The sequence below is a fragment of the Leiobunum rupestre genome, chromosome 4 (assembly GCF_980474605.1).
Source record: "Leiobunum rupestre chromosome 4, qqLeiRupe1.1.hap1, whole genome shotgun sequence".
Classification (NCBI taxonomy): domain Eukaryota; kingdom Metazoa; phylum Arthropoda; class Arachnida; order Opiliones; family Sclerosomatidae; genus Leiobunum; species Leiobunum rupestre.
The window spans coordinates 8,643,188-8,661,821 of record NC_143387.1 but is presented as its reverse complement, the minus strand read 5'-3'; the positions used below and the strand labels follow the sequence as shown (position 1 = coordinate 8,661,821).

Below are 18,634 nucleotides of genomic sequence, written 5' to 3'. Positions count from 1 at the left end.
TTAGGCCACCTAAACTTACTTACTTAAGACCAGTTCACACTATACAATTAATTGGGCCACTTAATTGAAACCAACTAATTGTAAGCAAGAAAATTGTACAGTGTGAACAGAAAAAGTTGGAACAATGGTTAAATTTTTCTGTTCACAGTATTCAATTTTCTTGCTTAAAATTAGTTGGTTTCAATTAAGTGGCCCAATTAATTGTATAGTGTGAACTGAGCTTTACATTAACTTTAGGCCAACTTGTTTATTTCACGCCTCGAAAACAAGACGTACGAAAAGTGTTCACAAGTTTCGTTGATAGCCTTCCACTCTATGAGAAGCCCAGTTCACACTATACAATTAATTGGGCCACTTAAATGTATCCAACTAATTGTAATCAAGAAAATTGTATAGTGTTAACAGAAATAGTTGGTACCATTGTTGCTATATTTCTGTTCACACTATGCAATTTTCTTGCTTACAATTAATGGGATACAATTAAGTGGCCCAACTAATTGTACAGTGTGAACTGGGCTTTACTCTATGCTAATACTTTAAGGGAACGACGAAATTGTTATTGTAGGACTGGGTGTTTTTCGTTTATAATATTGGTACGTTTTGAAAAATTCACTTTAGATAAGCTAAAAAATCGACCTTTTGACTAGAGATGTATCAAATTGAAAAAAGAAAATTTCTTGCTTTAACTTGTTACAAAGAAAAAATGTTGCTTAACAACAAACAACCACGATAGAAGAATTTTAGAGGCTTGTTTTCCAGAACCAGTTTTAATCCATGGTCAGCTTTCCAAGGAATTTTCAAGGTTAACGCGAGGGGCCAAATATTAGTAAAAATGCTACTGAGGAGTTTTCAAAGATAGCTTTTCAAAACGAATTCAAAACATTACCACGAAAATGTTTTATATAAGGAAGTGTTGTAATAAATATTCCTAAGGTAGGCCGTTAGGATTGGTATCAGTTATTATTATTATTTTAGATTATTCATATTATTTTAATTCGTGTACATTATTTTTTATACGAACCTTACGATCCACTCAATAAGAAAAATTATTAATTGTAGTCATAAATAAAGGCTAGAATTTTCATCATAGACTATTGGACCCCTCCAAGTGAAAGAGTCAATTCTTTGGTCCTTGGTGTGCTAATTTAAGCTTATACATACCACAAACTTATATTAACACTTAAAATGACATAAGATCCATTGGAATCATGTACGAATGCGTCTGCAGAAACGGTCAGCTTACAAACCACGCCACCTTAGACATTCCACAATGTTTAAGGTGTTTCTGTAACCGTGTTTTTACCAAGTCAATAAAATATGCTATTAAAAGTTGCGACCCAATTTTTACTTTTTATTTCTACCATTTTATATTATCCAAACACCTGTTTTCTAATTATTTGTGTAGGAAAAAATATGATATATACCCGATTAAAGTGTTATTTCTTGAAGGGAAAAAGATGTTTTAACATGCTTAATATCTGTACCACTACTAATCTACAAAATGTAGAAGAAAATCAAAATTATTTGTCCATTTTAATATTATTTGTAACGCATATTTTATTTTACGATTTGTGTTCTCTTGGTTTTTAATTATATTATCTTATTTTGGAGTTTTTTTCAAAAATGTTTTATAATATAATTTCTAAATCTGAAAAAAGCATAGAGTAACCCACTCTCAAAGAGTGGAAGGGAGGAAGGCTATCAGCGAAACTTGTTAACACCTTCTGTACGCAACGTCTTGTTAAAGTTAATGTATAATGTCTGGTTAAAAAAGTAAGTTAATACTCTAAAAAGTGTAAAAACAACACCATCGCTCCTCGTACTATATTTATTCACGCCTCGAAAACAGGGTGGCGCGTTGGGATTAATGTTCCATGCGCTTCCATTGGGCCTTCCACTCTATGCCAATGGGTTACTTTATGGTAAAGAGCTAGCATAATTTATTTCAAATCCCCCGCGATTATATACCCCCCCCCAAGTCGTAGATTTATAACTTCGTACAAAATAGAAAGTTGTATCTGCTAAAACACTAGTTACTCAATTTACACCCAGTAGATTTTAAAACCAGAGTGACTCATCAAACGAACACAATGTCAGATGTTTACAGATTTTTTAACGAGTCGCGTCACTTGAATTTTAATTTTTCTCTACCCTTCTGATATTTCTTAATGCAAAAAAGTAAATTAAAAAATATTTATATTTCATTTAATCTTACAATTTGCTTAGCGCATCTAAGGCTCAGTTCACACTACACAATTAATTTGACCACACAATTCTATGCAAATAATTGTAAGCAAAAAAGTGGGAACAATTGTTACCATATTTACGTTCACACTATACAGTTTGCTCGCTTACAATTAGAGGTCGGGGATGGTTAACTTTTATTCAATAGATAAAACTCTCAAAATTATTCGTAAAACGTTTTGATAAAGTAATTTATATTTCTGTATTATCCGATTAATTTTTTGATAAATTTGTAAAATTAACCGTAAAAACGATGTTTTTTCCGATAAAAAGCTCAATTTTACGAATAATACATGTTTTTTAATCATTTTCCGAAGTATTAACCGCTAAATTTCTTTGTTTAAATTTTTTCCCCGAAAAAAAATCAATTTAATCATGGACAATAATTAACCGTCCCCGACCTCGACTTCCAATTATGTAGCTCAATTTATTGTATGGTGTGAACTGGACTTAATTAAGTTTTTTTACGAGAATAAAAGAATAAACTAATAAAAAAGTTCATCTTTGTTTGAGATAAGCTGTCGTTCGAAGGTCAGAACGAGTTTTCCTGGTACGAGTACAAACGGAGAGAATATTATAAGTTGTTTGACAGCATGCGTCGATGTTAAGTCTAACAAGCGGCTTTCCCCGGGTATAATTTAATATAAAGCGAAAGCTTTCGAGTTGGGTTCGGCAGTCCCGTCGGATTTCGCTTTCTGTTCAATCCGATTTGGCGAGAGTGGGTCACTAGAAGGAAACCTATAGTTTCCGGCTATCCAAAAAGCGGTCTAACGAGTCCTTTTCGATTCTTTCGCGAAATACCTCGGTTTTGAGAACATCGTGATTCTGATATGGCGCTTTCGGCGGAAGACACCAAACAAGCCGTTGAGGAACTACGAAAAAGGTTCTTCGAAAACTGTGATAAAACGTGCTTAGGTAAGAGTTCAATTTTGGTTCCTAGTTTTTTAATAGCGTCTTATTTCCGGGTGGTTCCGTTTGAGATTATGTAAAATTTAATTTCCTAATTTAATTTTATCGCCTGAAGCTCGTGTAATTGACTTTCATCTAATAATTTGAGTTATAAACTCATTTAATACGCCTCGATTTTCCTATTAAATTGGATGAAATATGGGTTAAGTATTTATGATAACATGGAATGTCTTGCCCAAAATAATGTTCAATTCCAAGCACGATTGCTTTTAATGTCTCTGACTAATTAGATCTAAGTGATTAAAATAAAATGAGAAAAAAAGGGGTTAACATTTTCTAGATTTTGTAAGTGTTAATCACGTAAACCTAATTAAAAACCATTAGTTGCACTACCCAGGAATATTTAACTTAATTTGACTATTTAGTCACGCTCTGGGGAAAAAATTAAATGACACCTTCCGTTATTGATGCAATTTGGTGATCGCACGTCTATATGAAAGCTTTTTATTTGAACTTCTTTATCGGTCATTGAACTAAAAATTAAGTAAATTTTTAAGAAAAAACGGGGTTTTTGTGAATAAATAAACAATATCGGATAAATTGGCAAATTTTGCTTTCGTAAATTGGTCGATTTGAAAGACACCAAAACATTATTTGGTCTAACGGCATATCTCTCAGTTTAAGACCCTAACGTGTAGTAGACTTTTAGAGGTTAGCGAAATATGACACGCGCCCTAAACTAGAATTTATTTGTTATAATTTTCTGTAGAAATATAAGTTAAAGTTTTAGTTTTCTTGCTTATTTAAATTTTTGGGTCCACTTAGTAGCATTTGGTGAGCGGGGGCTTGAAAATCTCGGTGTAGGTCATAGCATACCTTGCCTGACCTCTGTGTTAGGTGTACTGAAATTAAAGGTGGGCAATTTAAAAAGCTAGCTTGAGAAAACTCGTACAGCTGAGTAAAGCCAAAAGTGTACTCTAATCAACCCTAACAATTTTTAGTCTGTTCCTGGGGTTAAATTTTCGTCGCCCCACAAAACGGTTCGCTTGTCCCGGAGTTCAAAGGCTATTCCATAGAGTAACCCACTCCCGTAGAGTGGAAGGCTATCAGTGAAACTTGTGGATACTTTTCCTACGCCACGTCTTGTTTTTGAGTTGTGAAATAAAATAGTTGGTCTAATGTTAATGTACAATATCTGGTTTAAAAAGTAAGTTTATACTATAGAAAATGTTGAAAAAACATCATCGCTTTTCGGACTATTCACGCCTTGAAAACAAGGTGGCCCGTTAGGATTTATTAATGCGCTTCCATAGGGCCATTCACTCTATGTAAGTGTGTTACTCTATGGGTTTATACTCCTAGAAAGACTCAAGACCAGAATTTATCTACTAAAAGTAGAGGTCGGGGACGGTTAATCATTATCCATGATTAAATTGATTTTTTTCGGGGGAAGAATGTAACCAAAGAAATTTAACGGTTAATATTTCGGGAAATGATTATAAAACATGTATTATTCGTAAAATTTGAGCTTTTTATCGAAAAAAACTTCGTTTTCCGATTAATTTTACAAATATATCAAAAAATTAATCGGATAATTCAGAAATATAAATTACTTGATCAAAACGTTTTACGAATAATTTTGAAAGCTTTATCTATTGAATAAAAGTTAACCATCCCCGACCTCTAACTAAAAGGCCATAGGTGGGAATTTTGGGAAACCTTTTTCTTCCCCGTCGAACTATTTGCCGCTATAGAATTCGAAATACCAGAACCAGCGAAAATAAATCGTTTATGTAAATAACTGTTCAAATCCTGTTGGGTTTCATTTCAATACAACAGCAAGAATAGATAATATCGTGAATACATGATCTAGATTCCCTTAGGCCTAAGTATTTTATTTCAGTACTTCATTCCGGCCCATCTTCGGCAGTTAATCTGAGCATTCTATTTTGTTTTATCTATTTCTATTGTAATTGGTCACGTAGACACGAGATTAACAGTTTATCTTTAAGGGAAAAGTCCTTTTACACTCTCACTTAATAGGTGTATCCATAAAATAAGAACTCACGCGTCAAATGTTTTTTCTACGTCACTAACTATAGTTGAAATTTGAAGTCCACGTGCGAAACGCGCGTGCCAATGAAGTACTAACATGGAGACTACTCGAGGTGGTTATCTCCGATTTGGTTGAAACTCGGGTGGTAAGTAGACCTTCATGTAACTTGAAAATCCCGAAAAGGGTGGACAAGAATGGGCTTTCGTTTTGCCATGACAACCAAAAATGTTTTTGACAACTTAAAAACTGATTTTCTATATGGAAATTAACATGGGAAGATTTTAAAGGTCCCCCCCCCCCCCTAACAATATTTTTCAAAAAAAATTAAAGGTTCATCAATTAGATACATAATTCAGATCATGGCTAAATCGGGTACATTTGGACCAATATACGTCAATTTTGTTAAATATGAGAAAATATGCATATATTGAATAAATACGAGTAATCAGTTTTTAAGATGTGAAAAACATTTTTGGTTGCCATGGCAAATCGAAGGCCATTCTTGTCCACCCTTTTAGGGATTTTAAAGTTACATGAAGGTCTAATTACCACCCGAGTTTGAACCAAATCGGAGATAAACACCTCGGGTAGTCTCCTTGTAAGAAGTTTTATCTCGTGACGCAATGAAAAACATGGTATACTCTTACAATTTTTGGTTTTATGCTATGGACACGCCTTTTCAATTTGATTTAACAAATCTTAAATTCAAAATCAAAATATTACCGCTGATTAGTCATGATTTAAAACTTTTGGTTTTGTGTTAGTTAAAAACCCATAAATTGTTCAACGTTATGGTGAAACGTATTTTCCAGAATTAGATAAAAAGCAGTGGTTGGTCAAAGAACGCAACTCAGTTTTCGAGCTTTCACTTCCTGCTAAAGGGTACTTAAGTTAATATTTTATTCCAATTAAAGAGTAAATCTAAGAACACTATAATCAACGTTTCGCCAGATAACGTAAGACAGTAGTGACCATTTTAAAATCTGTTTTCCGCTATAATCTTGGGTTATACGGATAAATAATGATAAACCCTTATAATATTTTTGAAAATTTTTTCCTGGGAAATCAAAGACGATTACAAAAAGATTATGTTTGAGTATTATACCATACATTAAGAATTTATAAATTATCAAACATTTCAAAAGCCATCACAACAACATTCTGAAATGTGTGTTCATGGACTGCTGGCTTTGAAAAGATCGTTTCTAAACTAAATTTTAACAGATTTGTTAATTACAACCTTCGCGTTAAATTGTCCTCGTTGCCAATTTTTACAAAATTTCTATCGTACATTTGTGCTTCAATCGCGTTGGAAGAATGGTTTTTAGGAATCAAATGATATACTAGGCTGATCTAATTCTCCCTAGGTACGTGTAGAAATACGTTCTTCGTTATTTTAATAGCACAAACCGCATTTATGTATTAAAGAATCGGCGTAAAAACCTACTAATCATGTTCGGAACCTGTGGGTTTCTAAGGTTTAACTTGAAAGAGTTATTCACAAGTAGGGACCAATACTATTTTTTTCTACTAGGAGTATGTTGCGATATTTAGCGTTACACTCAATCACAATCATGCTAAGCCGGGTGGTCCTTTCCCAAACAACTTAAGATATTTCATGCCGGGGAAAACATCTACGTAGATTCTACACATGGGGTTGTTTTTCCTGGTTGGTTTCGAACTGGTTTGAAAGAAAATTAATTTTTCAAATGCGCTTTCTGCTAAATACTTGGAAAAAGTCTATCCTTGAGACAATATTATTTTTCAATAACATACCTGCTAAGTGTTTTTAAAAGGAAAATTTTATTATTCTTTTGTAATAGTTAGGTGTTTTAGTTTACATTTACTTTTTGAATTATTAAACTATCTCGTGTGATAATAGCACGTAAAGGCTCGCGTTTCAAATGATATCCTTATTTGAATCGTAACATGGCTGGCGGAAGATAGCTTGAAAGCACAATTAGGTCAATACATAGTTTGCATCCCTACGTCATCAATGACGCAGTTCCAAGTATAGATATAAGAACCAAGAATAAATATTTAATTTGAGCAAGAATGGACGGTTCTATGCCGCCATTTTGCCGGTGTAGATTTCTTAGTAAAACGGGAGGGTGAACAGTTCCAATCGTCTGTTTGCGGATTTTAATTATTTTCAAATGATTAAGAAATTAGTTTCACGTTAAAAATGGTTATTTGCCTGGTTAAAAATTGTTCCAGTAGTTCAATTACCAAGGGAGAGCGAAAATTGTTTATTTTATTCGATAGCGAAGGTAATTGTAAAGGATGACCGCAAAGGCCTAACTTTGATAAGCTTGGTCAACTTCTTTTCGTAGATATTTCTGTCGTAATTTGATATTTTATTTAAATAACCCGGCCTTAGAATCTTATCTGGCTTTGTTTAGGGCCCATTTAAAATTTTAAAGCATAAATCTAATACGTATTGTAGCTTTGACGAGATTACCAACAAAATGGCTACCTATTTAGTAGCTACGCGCGAAATGGTTTGATCGCCCTCCCAGTTTCCTTGGAGACCATAGGCCCCTCCCTTCGGTGCAAACTATGTATAGCTGGCCACACTGTTGCAAATATTCGGGATTGCACTAACGACGTAAGATAAATTTTACGCGTATTCGAATTATCATAATTATTAAAAGCAGAAATTCAACCAGTTCAATGTATATTGATTTTCGGACGCGCCCAGTTCATGCTTGTACATTCTGGGCAGATTTGATAAATTTTTACAGAAAATTTGTTTCATTTGAGCGTAAGGGAAATTGTAAGTGACGCTGAAACTTTATAAACAGTCATTCAACCAAATTCGTAAATAAGTAAATTCCTATTATATTCAGAGTTTCCGAAAAAATCTATAATTTCGTTTCAAGAATGCCCGTTATTAGAATAATTAATGACAGCTGATTGAAATGAGGTAGAATTGCCGTCATTCCATAACTTACTCTTCTAGCCGGAAAATACCCAATCTCAAAAAACCATTATCAAACCTCTGTATTTACAGTTTCAGCACTCGTTAAAAACCGCATTAGGCCTAACGACTTATCGTCTCGAGTGTATTGAAATGCGTGTCCGCGGGCGTAATACACTTACATTGTACGCCGAATGTAATCTTAAACTTATGGTTACTGTGGCCGGTAAAAATGTTCAGACTTCTAGAAAATAGGTCAGCTAAAAGCATTTGCCTTCGCGAGTTTAGTCTGATGTCTGTGAATACTTTCGGTTATGTCTTGTTAGTTAATAATTAAATTAGGGAAAATATAAAAAAATCCTTTGACATTTTCGATATTGACTTATATCATTCGATAGGCTGAAAAGTATTCTATAAATTTTAATTGGAAACTACCCAAGAGCCTTCGAAATTACGCGTCGGATGGGTTAAGTTAAGTCTTCGATCGCTTTCGAAATGAACAAAATACTAAAGGAAGAATTAAGGTCGCTATCGAAATAATTCATGGCAAAACTGTCGGCAGTATAAAGCCAACGAGAGAAATTAAAGCAATCGAGAAAAAATAATTCCGCCTTGGGTGTTTACACTGGCGAAAGGACACAAGGCGTCCTTAATCGGGTTCTGATACCGGTACTTGAGTTGGCCTTAAAATTTATTGACCAAACAAACTGCCCAGTTCTAGATACCAAAAGGTATTTTAATATTTAAATTGTTCGCAATTATTTAAATTCGAAGCAAGCTCACCACTAATAACGACTTTTCTTCTGGAACTTTTAATATTAATGGCTTAACGTTGATTTGACGCTCTTACCAAATGTTCGCACTTGAAACCGATAATTGAGAACCTCCCTCATGCAAAATAATACTTTTGCGTTTCAGAAATTTCGAATTTGTGTTTTATTTACAATTTCATTTTTTGGAATGGTACATAAGATTTTAAATTTCACGTTACGGAAATTTCAGTGTTCAATAGTATGCTCAATTTTATATTTAAATCATAAACTCTAACGATCTTTATTTAACTTTTCAGATTTTTTTAATCTTCTTTACAATTTTGGGTATTTATATATAAATAGATTTTAAATTTTCAGAAAAATAATTCTTTGTGTGTTTGAACATGGTCTATATAAAATTAATTAGTAAAACATGATCCTTTTAAATTGAGACTTAATGATTTTTTTGTTTCTTCTGACAGAAGCATTTTACGAGTCAGATGTCCAAAAGCTCAAAACAGACGACGCCTACTGCGGTCTGTACATCAGCCACCATCAAGGGAACCTGGACCAAGCGCTGCAACACGCCAAAGATAACTTCAAATGGAGGAAAGAGTTCGGGGTTCAAGGTGGGTTCTTTTGACATGGCAACGTTGAAACTCAATAAAAAAGTAAACTAGGACCCACCGAATTATTCGAGAACACGAAATTTACTTCATTCTTTTAGCTTTTAAGTTATCACAATTTTACCTTGCACATAAATCTTTTTTATCCTTCGGTTATAAGTAGTTTCCTTCAAATTGAACCTTTATCCTTGTCAAACGGAAATAACCATGACTGAGATAAAGACAATAATAAATATTAAGAATTATAAACAGATAACCCTCTGATAAACTAATCCTGAGATAATTTTTCAGTCGCTCGACGAAGTTGCATTAAACTAAAAATGCAATTATACCATTTTACTTGACGAAATCTTCTAGTAAAAAATATTGGTTGAAACAGCGCCAGATAATAATCAAAACGTGTAGCGGAAACTTTTTAATTTCCAAATCCGAAAAACATGCCTTAAAAATAAATAAGCAACGTGAATTTTAAATTTGACATTGGATAGGAAAGTAATTAACGCTACAATTAAAAATTGCCTGCGACGCTCACTTGCAATTTTTACAACAATTTCTGCGTTTAGTTCTTAAGTGCTTTATCCTCTCATTAAAGAAGCTTTCCCCAACTTATTAGTTTTCCTCTTCCCATTATAAACTTTAGGTTAACGGTAATAGTAAGTGTAGGGGGCGGTTGGCTCGCGTGGCCCGAAGAGCTTGCCACCACCAAGGAGGATAGGAAGGGAGGCGAAGTAGGAGGGATGAACGTGCCAGCATCCTTGCAAGAAGCTTAGCGCGCGCTCGGCGGGAAAATCTCGGAAAAATGGCGGCAACACGTAGCGTAGCGGCCGCAATCTTGCCGCCATTTTCCCGAAATTTTCCCGCCGAGCTGGTGCGTTCATCCCTCCAACTTCGCCTCCCTCCCTATTCTCCTTGACACCACCCTCCCACGCATTGTAACCCAGCCACATGATTTAAAGTAATTAAAGTTGGCCATCTTACGTAAGCCTAAGGTGGTGTTTTGGGTATTTAGTTAATAAGAACCACCTATGAACTACATTACAAATGGTGATAAAATACGCGAATAGGTAGATTAGTCCATAATGTAAAGGGATAAAGAAGATGCACTCTAAACAAATATGAATAATAAACATTAAGAGTGCTCTATTTGTGAGCAGTCCTTTGCAATTTATAGTTAAATTATTCACCAATTATTGCATGGCGGTCGCTATTCAGCCAATTCTGAATGTTTATTAGTTTTACCGATATCGGCAGATTTCCGAGGATAGCCAGAGTTCCTACACAGTACTTATGAGCCCCAAAAGGGCGAAACCGGTCTACTGTTGGAATCTCTGGCCTAAATTTTGGTTTTTGAAATATGAATAAATTAAAATAGTTAATAACTCGTAGCAATAGGTCTTTGAGCAAACATAAAGACTCGAATCTCGGACGAAGTAGATCTTAGAGAATTAGCCTAGCTGATAATTGCACTGTTTCTTAAATTAATTTACTCACCGAATGTTCAACTTTATACCACCTTCAGAGCTGAAGGAAACTCATTTGTCCGTGGATTACAAGAAAGAGCCCAATATATTCAAGTTCAACCATGACAAAGAAGGAAATCCAATAGGTAAATAAAATCACCAACACACCGATAAGTTGGTTTCAATTAAACAGTGTGAACGGATCATTTCAGTGCTGTTAATCGTGAAGGGCCACAAGAAAGATTCCAAACGAAGCGAAGACCAAAAACGAATGATCGTTTACTGGGTTGAGAAAATGATCAACGAATCTCCGAATCACAGAATCACCCTTTTGTACGATTGCGCCGATTCCGGATATTCCAACATGGTAGATCGCATTCCTCCTCATCTTTTACTTGAATCTATAAAAGTCCTATTTTTCTATTTTCTTGGATTTATATCTCACGTTATTTGATACATATCCAGGTTTATTTGAAGTAAAAATTTTTAGCTTCATTCGTTAACCTACAAAGAAACGTTCCTGATCTTAGAAAAAATAGATTTTGAAGTACTTAAGACATCGCCAAAACTATGATAAGGAATCTTAGTTTAGTGTTTAATTTAACTAACTTAACTAAGCTTTGCATGTATCAAGAATACATGTATATTTTGGGAAAGCTGTTGCGACTCTACGCAGACACCATGGTATCATTAAAATCATCTTGGCCTCTGACTAGCACTAATATTTTTCTGTCCAACTCAGTTTCTAAAGATTCGAGTAAACCAATTAGCATTTCACCCGTAAATTTCGTAGTTCTGGTTAACTGAAAACGTTACGTACTACTTTACGCAATTATAAAATTGTTATATAAATGTAGGAAAAAAGGATAAGTCAATACGAAATATCAGAATTACTTCCTGGCTGTGAATAGTATTTCTTGGTTATTTTCTAGGGAGGGAAAGATCGGTTACTGTAAATTTTGATTTGAAGGGGCGGAAGATAATTTCTTTCCTATATAAATTGGCCATCGAAAATGAAATCCGAGACTAGATGAGAGGGGTACGCTGACGTGTTGCGTGTAGACTGAGTAGAGTACTGAAAATAACGCTTTTTACTGTTTACCACGGTAAGCGTAGGAATGGGCGGGAATCGATCTTCGTAGCTTATTTTCGGTTAGGGAATGGATTTATAAGGTTATTTTAAGGTCTGAAATGGTCCGAAAAGGATTTCGATTCGAACAGAAATAGGACTCTTAATGGATTTCTTTTTAAACGGGAATGGGTGGGATTGGTCACCTTGCTGCTTGAAATGCAGCTTTCTACCGCGGTTAAACCATTTTAATGGAAAACGCTCCGAACTCTTTCTAGGATTTGGAAATGACGATGTTTGTCGCCAACTTATTCATAAAGCTTTACCCAGATTCCTTAGGTAAGACCAAAATTAATTACGGCAATAAGAAATTATTCTTACCACTATAAGTTGTTGTAAAGATAAATTTATCTGATGACGATCCAAAACATCAATTATAATGAAGATAGAGTAAACCTAATATGGGCTTCATATATTTCAGGTTACCTATTGGTATATGATATGCCCTGGCTATTCAATGGTATGTATCATTTGCTGTACCAAATAAATCTGTATAATAATAGTTACTTCGCTATTTACCGTTATTCATACAGAGATAATCTATTGATTCATTTTTCAAATCCAGCAATTTGGAAGGTAATTAAGCCTTTGCTTCCCAAACACGCTCGCCACAGAGTCAAGTTTGTCGACAAACAATCGATCAAGGAGAACATTGATGACAAATGCTTGCCTACTAGAATGGGAGGACAGGTAATAAGTCTATTCGGGGTTAATTTATGAGGCCGTTCTGCTGTTTACTGTTTAGTTGAATACTACCCCAAAAATTTCAGTCTGGTAGTCATTGTTGATAGCGCTATATTTGGTTTAGACGAATATTTTTGGCGAAAGTGACGTGATTACCAATTCTATCATACTTTGGGTAGTTCTAATAAACTTGGAAGTAGTCAATGATACACTTATAACCATATGGTGATAAATATATCATTTTGTGCAGGAAAAAAAAGTTGGCAGCCGTTAATTGGGTAACCAAACTTCAAAAAGCTTTGCTTTATCTACATTAAATTAATTTATATGCTCTATCGGTACATAATGCCTCTACTCGATGGCAGTAGTTCATCACTACAAATTGTTACAAACGATCCGGCTAAACAAGAGCCATTTTCCCTCATAATTTTCGATATTTACTGATATCCGCGAAGGGCGCTGCAGACCCGGCTAATTTATAGGTTCTACCCGGATGAGTTCTGGAGGGGGAGAGTGTTAATTAAATATTTACGGTCGAGCAATTCATTTCTGTCACTTAGCTTAAAGTATTGTCTGCTCACACGCGCCACCAGTGGTGGCCCCAGGAGGGTTTTGCGGGACCTAAAATAACGGGCAGTTCTGGTAGTTCTGCAGTTCGAAAATCCGATTTGGGCAGCGCTATTTATCGTGAATTTATCGCTAAATAGTAATAAAAATTTAAATCTGACTTCCATGGGTCGACGGGGTCGTTTTTTTACTCATTTATTCATACCCACACACAAAATTGAACCACAGAATAGAATTACAGCCCTTTTTTATCTCATACTTTTGTTAAAATATTAGTTTGCTACTAATTCTGAATTCGGCGCTTTCAGCTCCTTAATAATTATGTTTTGGGGGTTCATTTTGTTTTTGGGCAGTTCTATAAAATCCTTTTTTAAGACCCTGGAGTTTTGTTAAGTAGGCTTATTCAGTGTCCCCTATTTCGGTAAACCTTGGAAGGATTTGTCACTTTTCTTATTTGAGCTAGCAAAATATAGCGATCCATCACAATTTCAATTACTATCACTCCCGTGATAGAATTTTAAAGTAATTTAAAATGATTTTTTTAAGGTTTAATTAATACCGTTATTTTAAGAGGAATTTCGGGCCTTTGATATTTGAAATAGACCATGACATACCCGGCCTTCACTATGGTACTGCATTTACGTATGACGACTTAAATGTAAAAAGTCGCAGTTGCCATAATTTTGTTGCCAGAAATATTAAAGACAGTCAAGTTGCAATGGCATCCGGGCTTCTGGAGGTATTGTTGAAGTTGGCGGTAAAAAAAGGAACATAAAGCAAGGCTCTACTCGGTCACTAAGGTCGTTTCTACGGTTTTTACAACTACGTTGACTCACCCAGTTGGTAATTTTCAATGCAATTTAACAACACGATAAACGAGCGTTTTTAAAGTCTTCAATTCCTTAAATATAATTTCACTAATGCTATTTATCATTCTATTAGCTAGTTAAATTGCAATGAAAATGACTAAATATATATAAAAGGCTAGAAAAATTATCGATTATTTCGATAAATAAAACGGTCAGTTTACTTAGATGGCGTCATGTGCTCCACGAGCTAAAGTAGTTTTTTGATTCTCGGCTCAGGTATCAACCCATCCGCTAATCCCTCTCTAGCTATCACTTCAAGGTTTCCCAAAATGGTATACATACTGGTTTTATTTGCTTTTGACAAAGTTTTTGTTTTTAGGATTCTAGCGAGTTCCGTTACCCGTCATTGGAAAATGGACAATAATTACCAATCTTTGATTACGTTTCACCGGAATTTCTAAAGTTTACCTGTGTATTTATATTCTTGATATATAATTGTGATAAATAAATTAATTCATAAATTCCATAAATTTTCTTAAATATTCTTAAAACAAAAAGTCACTGACTTTAAATCCCTAACACCAGAAGTGGAAAATTATTTATCCTAATAAAACTGGCCCAACTACCCCTTCAGATCCAAGAAGAGTAGTTTGAGGCAACCCCAAAACCTATTCATTAAAATATTCATTTTAATACCCAAGGCACCACATAGGTTCCAAGTCAGTTAGTGACTGTTAACGCTTTTAACAGGTGGTCGGGTTCATTCCAAAAGTGATCGATCGAGTTCACCATTCGTCAATCCCAAGTGGTATTGCTTCAAGGGAGTTTGAATTATATCCAAAAATCGTCTACTAGCAGGCAGGCATTAAAACTGGTTCTTAACGTAATTAGCGCCAATGGCACTTTACTTCAGTTGAACCTGGCTGGAGATATATGAAATTCATTGATACACAAACTGGCATGTTTATACTGGCTTTAAGAATATAACGGCCACGCGTTTTGAGAAACCATACCGAATCGTTGGGCTTCGTTCAATAAAACACTTGGAGCTATGTAACGCAATTTAACCCGGCCAACTGAGTTCAAGGTAATTAAAGTCACTAGATGACTTGTGCCTAGGGTGGTGCCTTGGGTATTAGCCTAGCTGATGGTAGTTATTACGTGTACATTTCAAAAACAGCACGAATAATTGTATTTGATAATTTCATAATTCAACAAACTTCGTAACTTAATGAATGTTTGACATTTGGAAGATTTTGGTACAGCGTTATTTTCTGCCCTAGGCTCTCTATTCAAACTATTCAGAAGAGTCGATTATATCAGCATGTGACTTATAATGGTAACTCTTGCTTCATTTTCAATATTATTTTTAAAATTTGAAATTTATTTTGTAAATGAATTGTTAAAGAACAAACTTATACATAAAAGTAGATAAGAAAAATAAAACCCTTTTAATATCATCTAGTGGATTTGGCTTTTCACGGGTTTCTGAGTAAAACAAAATAAATAGCTACTTCGAACGGATTTGATAGGAAAACCAATTAAAGCCTATTAATTGGGGCTTCAATTTTATTTTATTTAAATGCCACACATTTCTGGGCATTTCTAAATGAATATTGAACTTATCTCTTCTTCGGCAAATTACCTACTTATAAATTGTATAAGAGAATTCTGATACCTTAAGAAATCGATGGAAATCTTTGGCTATCTTTCAAATCCCATTTATTTTATGATATCAACAATAATTTAGATTTTTAAAATTCCCATTAAAGGTATCCGTTTTTTATTGAATCCATGCATTATGTAGATTATTTAAAGATTTCTCTGATATCTTAAAACTTCTCGGATTTTTAAGTGTTTCTTAATTTTTAATATTTCCATGAAAATATCAAGATTTAAAAATTAATTTTGGAAATTTCATGGTTTTAGTTTTGGATTTTTCTGTTTTTGCAAACCATGATCTCAGCTAAGGCTTCCCATTTATTGTTTAAATTACCGATTTAATATAATATTTAAAAGCGGTAGATGAGGGTGAAATTTTTCAAAGTGGCGTATTCTTCGCCTCAGGATATGCTTTTCCACTAGTGAGGTCAGCAGAGGTAAAAAATTATATTGCAAGTTTCGAAAATCAATTTTTCTTGTGGATATAATTAACGAGTAATGGTGGAACCGATTTTTACGAATTTTGATAACCGTAAATGTAACGCTGTTAATTATTATCAAGCAGGAGAATCATCAAGGTTAACTCAGACTGAAAGAAATTTCTATTACCTTTTTCAACATTTGAGTTTCAAAATTCTACAGTATTACCTATGGCCTTGATTGCTATTATATCCTAGATTCAATAATTATGGTGCCAGGTGCCTTCTCTTGACTAAAACGCAACTACTAATGAATTTATAAAATATTGAATAAATGTATTATAATGTAATAATAATTTTATTAAATAGAAGTTTAAACGTTCAATTTCAATAACAATGATTGGAAATTACATGTTAAATATTACAATTTAAAGAAATAATTTAAATGATGTTACTTTTATAATTATTAATGTCTATTTGATAGTGTCGCACAATTTTCTCCTAAAAAAATTAGAACGGTATGGCCTGCGTGGTTTCATTTTGGATTGAGGTTAAGACTATTTAAGTGATCGGTTTAATTTTATTAAATGTAATGGTTTTGTCACAGATGTCAATTACCCTGTTAAGTGTGGCGTACCGCGAGGATTTTCATTAGGACCATTATTTTTTAAATTACACATTTACGATCTCCAATTTCATGTTATTCACGCTAATACCTATCAATTCGCCGACGACCACAAAATTGGACGTACAAGAAGAAACATCACAGATTGTCACTTACTTCAAACTGGCTTAAACTCTTTAAATAATTGGTGCTCAATAAACAATTTGGCGATAAACCCAACTAAATCGGTACTTGTATCATTTAGTAGGAAACCCAAAACGATTAGGAATTCAAATCACTTAAACGGAATAGCTGTATCTCGACATGATAGCACCAAAGACTTGGGTGTTATATTTGACCAAGGCTTGTATTTTTATAGTCAAATTCATAAAACATTAGGTTCCTGTAAACGCTTGTTGGGTGTAATACTGAAACTCGCCAGAAATATAAGATCTTCTTGTCATTTGGTTTTACTTTTTCAAGCCCTTGTTCGCTCAAGAGCCGATGTTTGGTTCCTTAGTTTAAGGTGGTTGTAGCGTTTCCCTCCTGTTGAAAATTGAATCAATTCAAAGAAAATTTATCGACAATCTTTATTTCTTTTTTTAAAAAAGCACACGTAAGTACAATTATCTAAATATGCTCGCAGATTTTGGCTTAAACACATTGTACAATTCTCGTAAGCAAGTGGAACTTAAGTTATTGTATAAATTAGTTAAGAATATAATTTTGTCCTAACCTATTATCACAATTAAATCTGTCTGTTACAAACTACGCAATTCGAAACACATGTTTTTTTTAAACTAAAATTTGTTCATTAATTGGACCCCGTAAACCGAATTCAAAAACAACTAATAAGTATGTACGCTTCCATGATTGAAATATTTTCCTGCAAAATAAATTTTATTTCATTTTTATGTTACTTTGATTTAACAGAATATTCATTGTTTTTTTCTCTGTTTCAAATGTTATTAAAGATATTGAACGATAACATTTTATATAATCCTTATATGTGTTCTATTTGAAACAAGCGTGTATTAATTTACTGATACTCCGTGTATGGATTTAATTCGCGTTAAACACTGTTTTCATTTCATTATTTAAAAATTTATTTGATTTCATTAGTAATACTTTTTTACTGTATGTAAATGTATCATTGACCCACAGATGATAAACATCCTAAAAAGAGTACATCATGGGAACGTGTTTGTTTCGATACGTTTTTTGTTTTTGTTATTTCTCTGATAACACCAAGATTTGTCAGCTACAGGTATCAAAAAAAAGATGAAACAAATTTAGTAACCATCTGCAGGTTCTTGGTTCACAGTTATTTGAAAAAACAGAATTAAAATTTCATCCGTTTTCTATTAACGAATCAGAGATATCAATTCAGAAAGAAAAAGCGTTAAAACGTTTTACGTCAAGTTATGCTTTTTAAAAAGTCCTTTTAACCTAAAATAAGAAAATCCTTTCCCTAAATGTTTTTATAAAACATCATCGCGGGTAGCTGTTGGATTTACTGATTTATAACTTAAAAGTAAGATCAGTTAAGAAATCCAAATAAGAGAATGAAAATTAAATATAGTAACGAGAACTAAATCAAGTTCTTTTTTCTAAGAACAAAACAGTTTTGCTTATTAGGTAAATCTAGAGCTGCTTTTAAAGAAAATGAACATATTTTGGCATGTAATAAAAGGCTTGATAATTTGGCAAAATATCTCCGACAATTATTTTGTTTTTTCATTCTGTTAAATGCCATAAGTTTGTCGTTAAATAAAACTGTTTTATTTCAATAG

At 33.7% G+C, this 18,634-nt stretch overlaps 1 protein-coding gene across 1 annotated transcript; it reads left to right on the top strand.

Moving 5' to 3' along the window:
- Window positions 1-2,825: 2,825 nt before the first annotated feature.
- On the top strand, window positions 2,826-14,686 carry LOC149946010 (motile sperm domain-containing protein 2-like). Its single transcript, XM_090171612.1, has 8 exons — window positions 2,826-3,159; window positions 9,364-9,510; window positions 11,027-11,113; window positions 11,180-11,334; window positions 12,315-12,375; window positions 12,518-12,556; window positions 12,662-12,786; window positions 14,536-14,686. The coding sequence occupies exons 1-8, from the start codon at window positions 3,075-3,077 to the stop codon at window positions 14,578-14,580; spliced, it is 744 nt and encodes a 247-aa protein (XP_090027738.1). The 5' UTR covers window positions 2,826-3,074; the 3' UTR covers window positions 14,581-14,686.
- The last annotated feature ends 3,948 nt before the right edge of the window (window positions 14,687-18,634 follow it).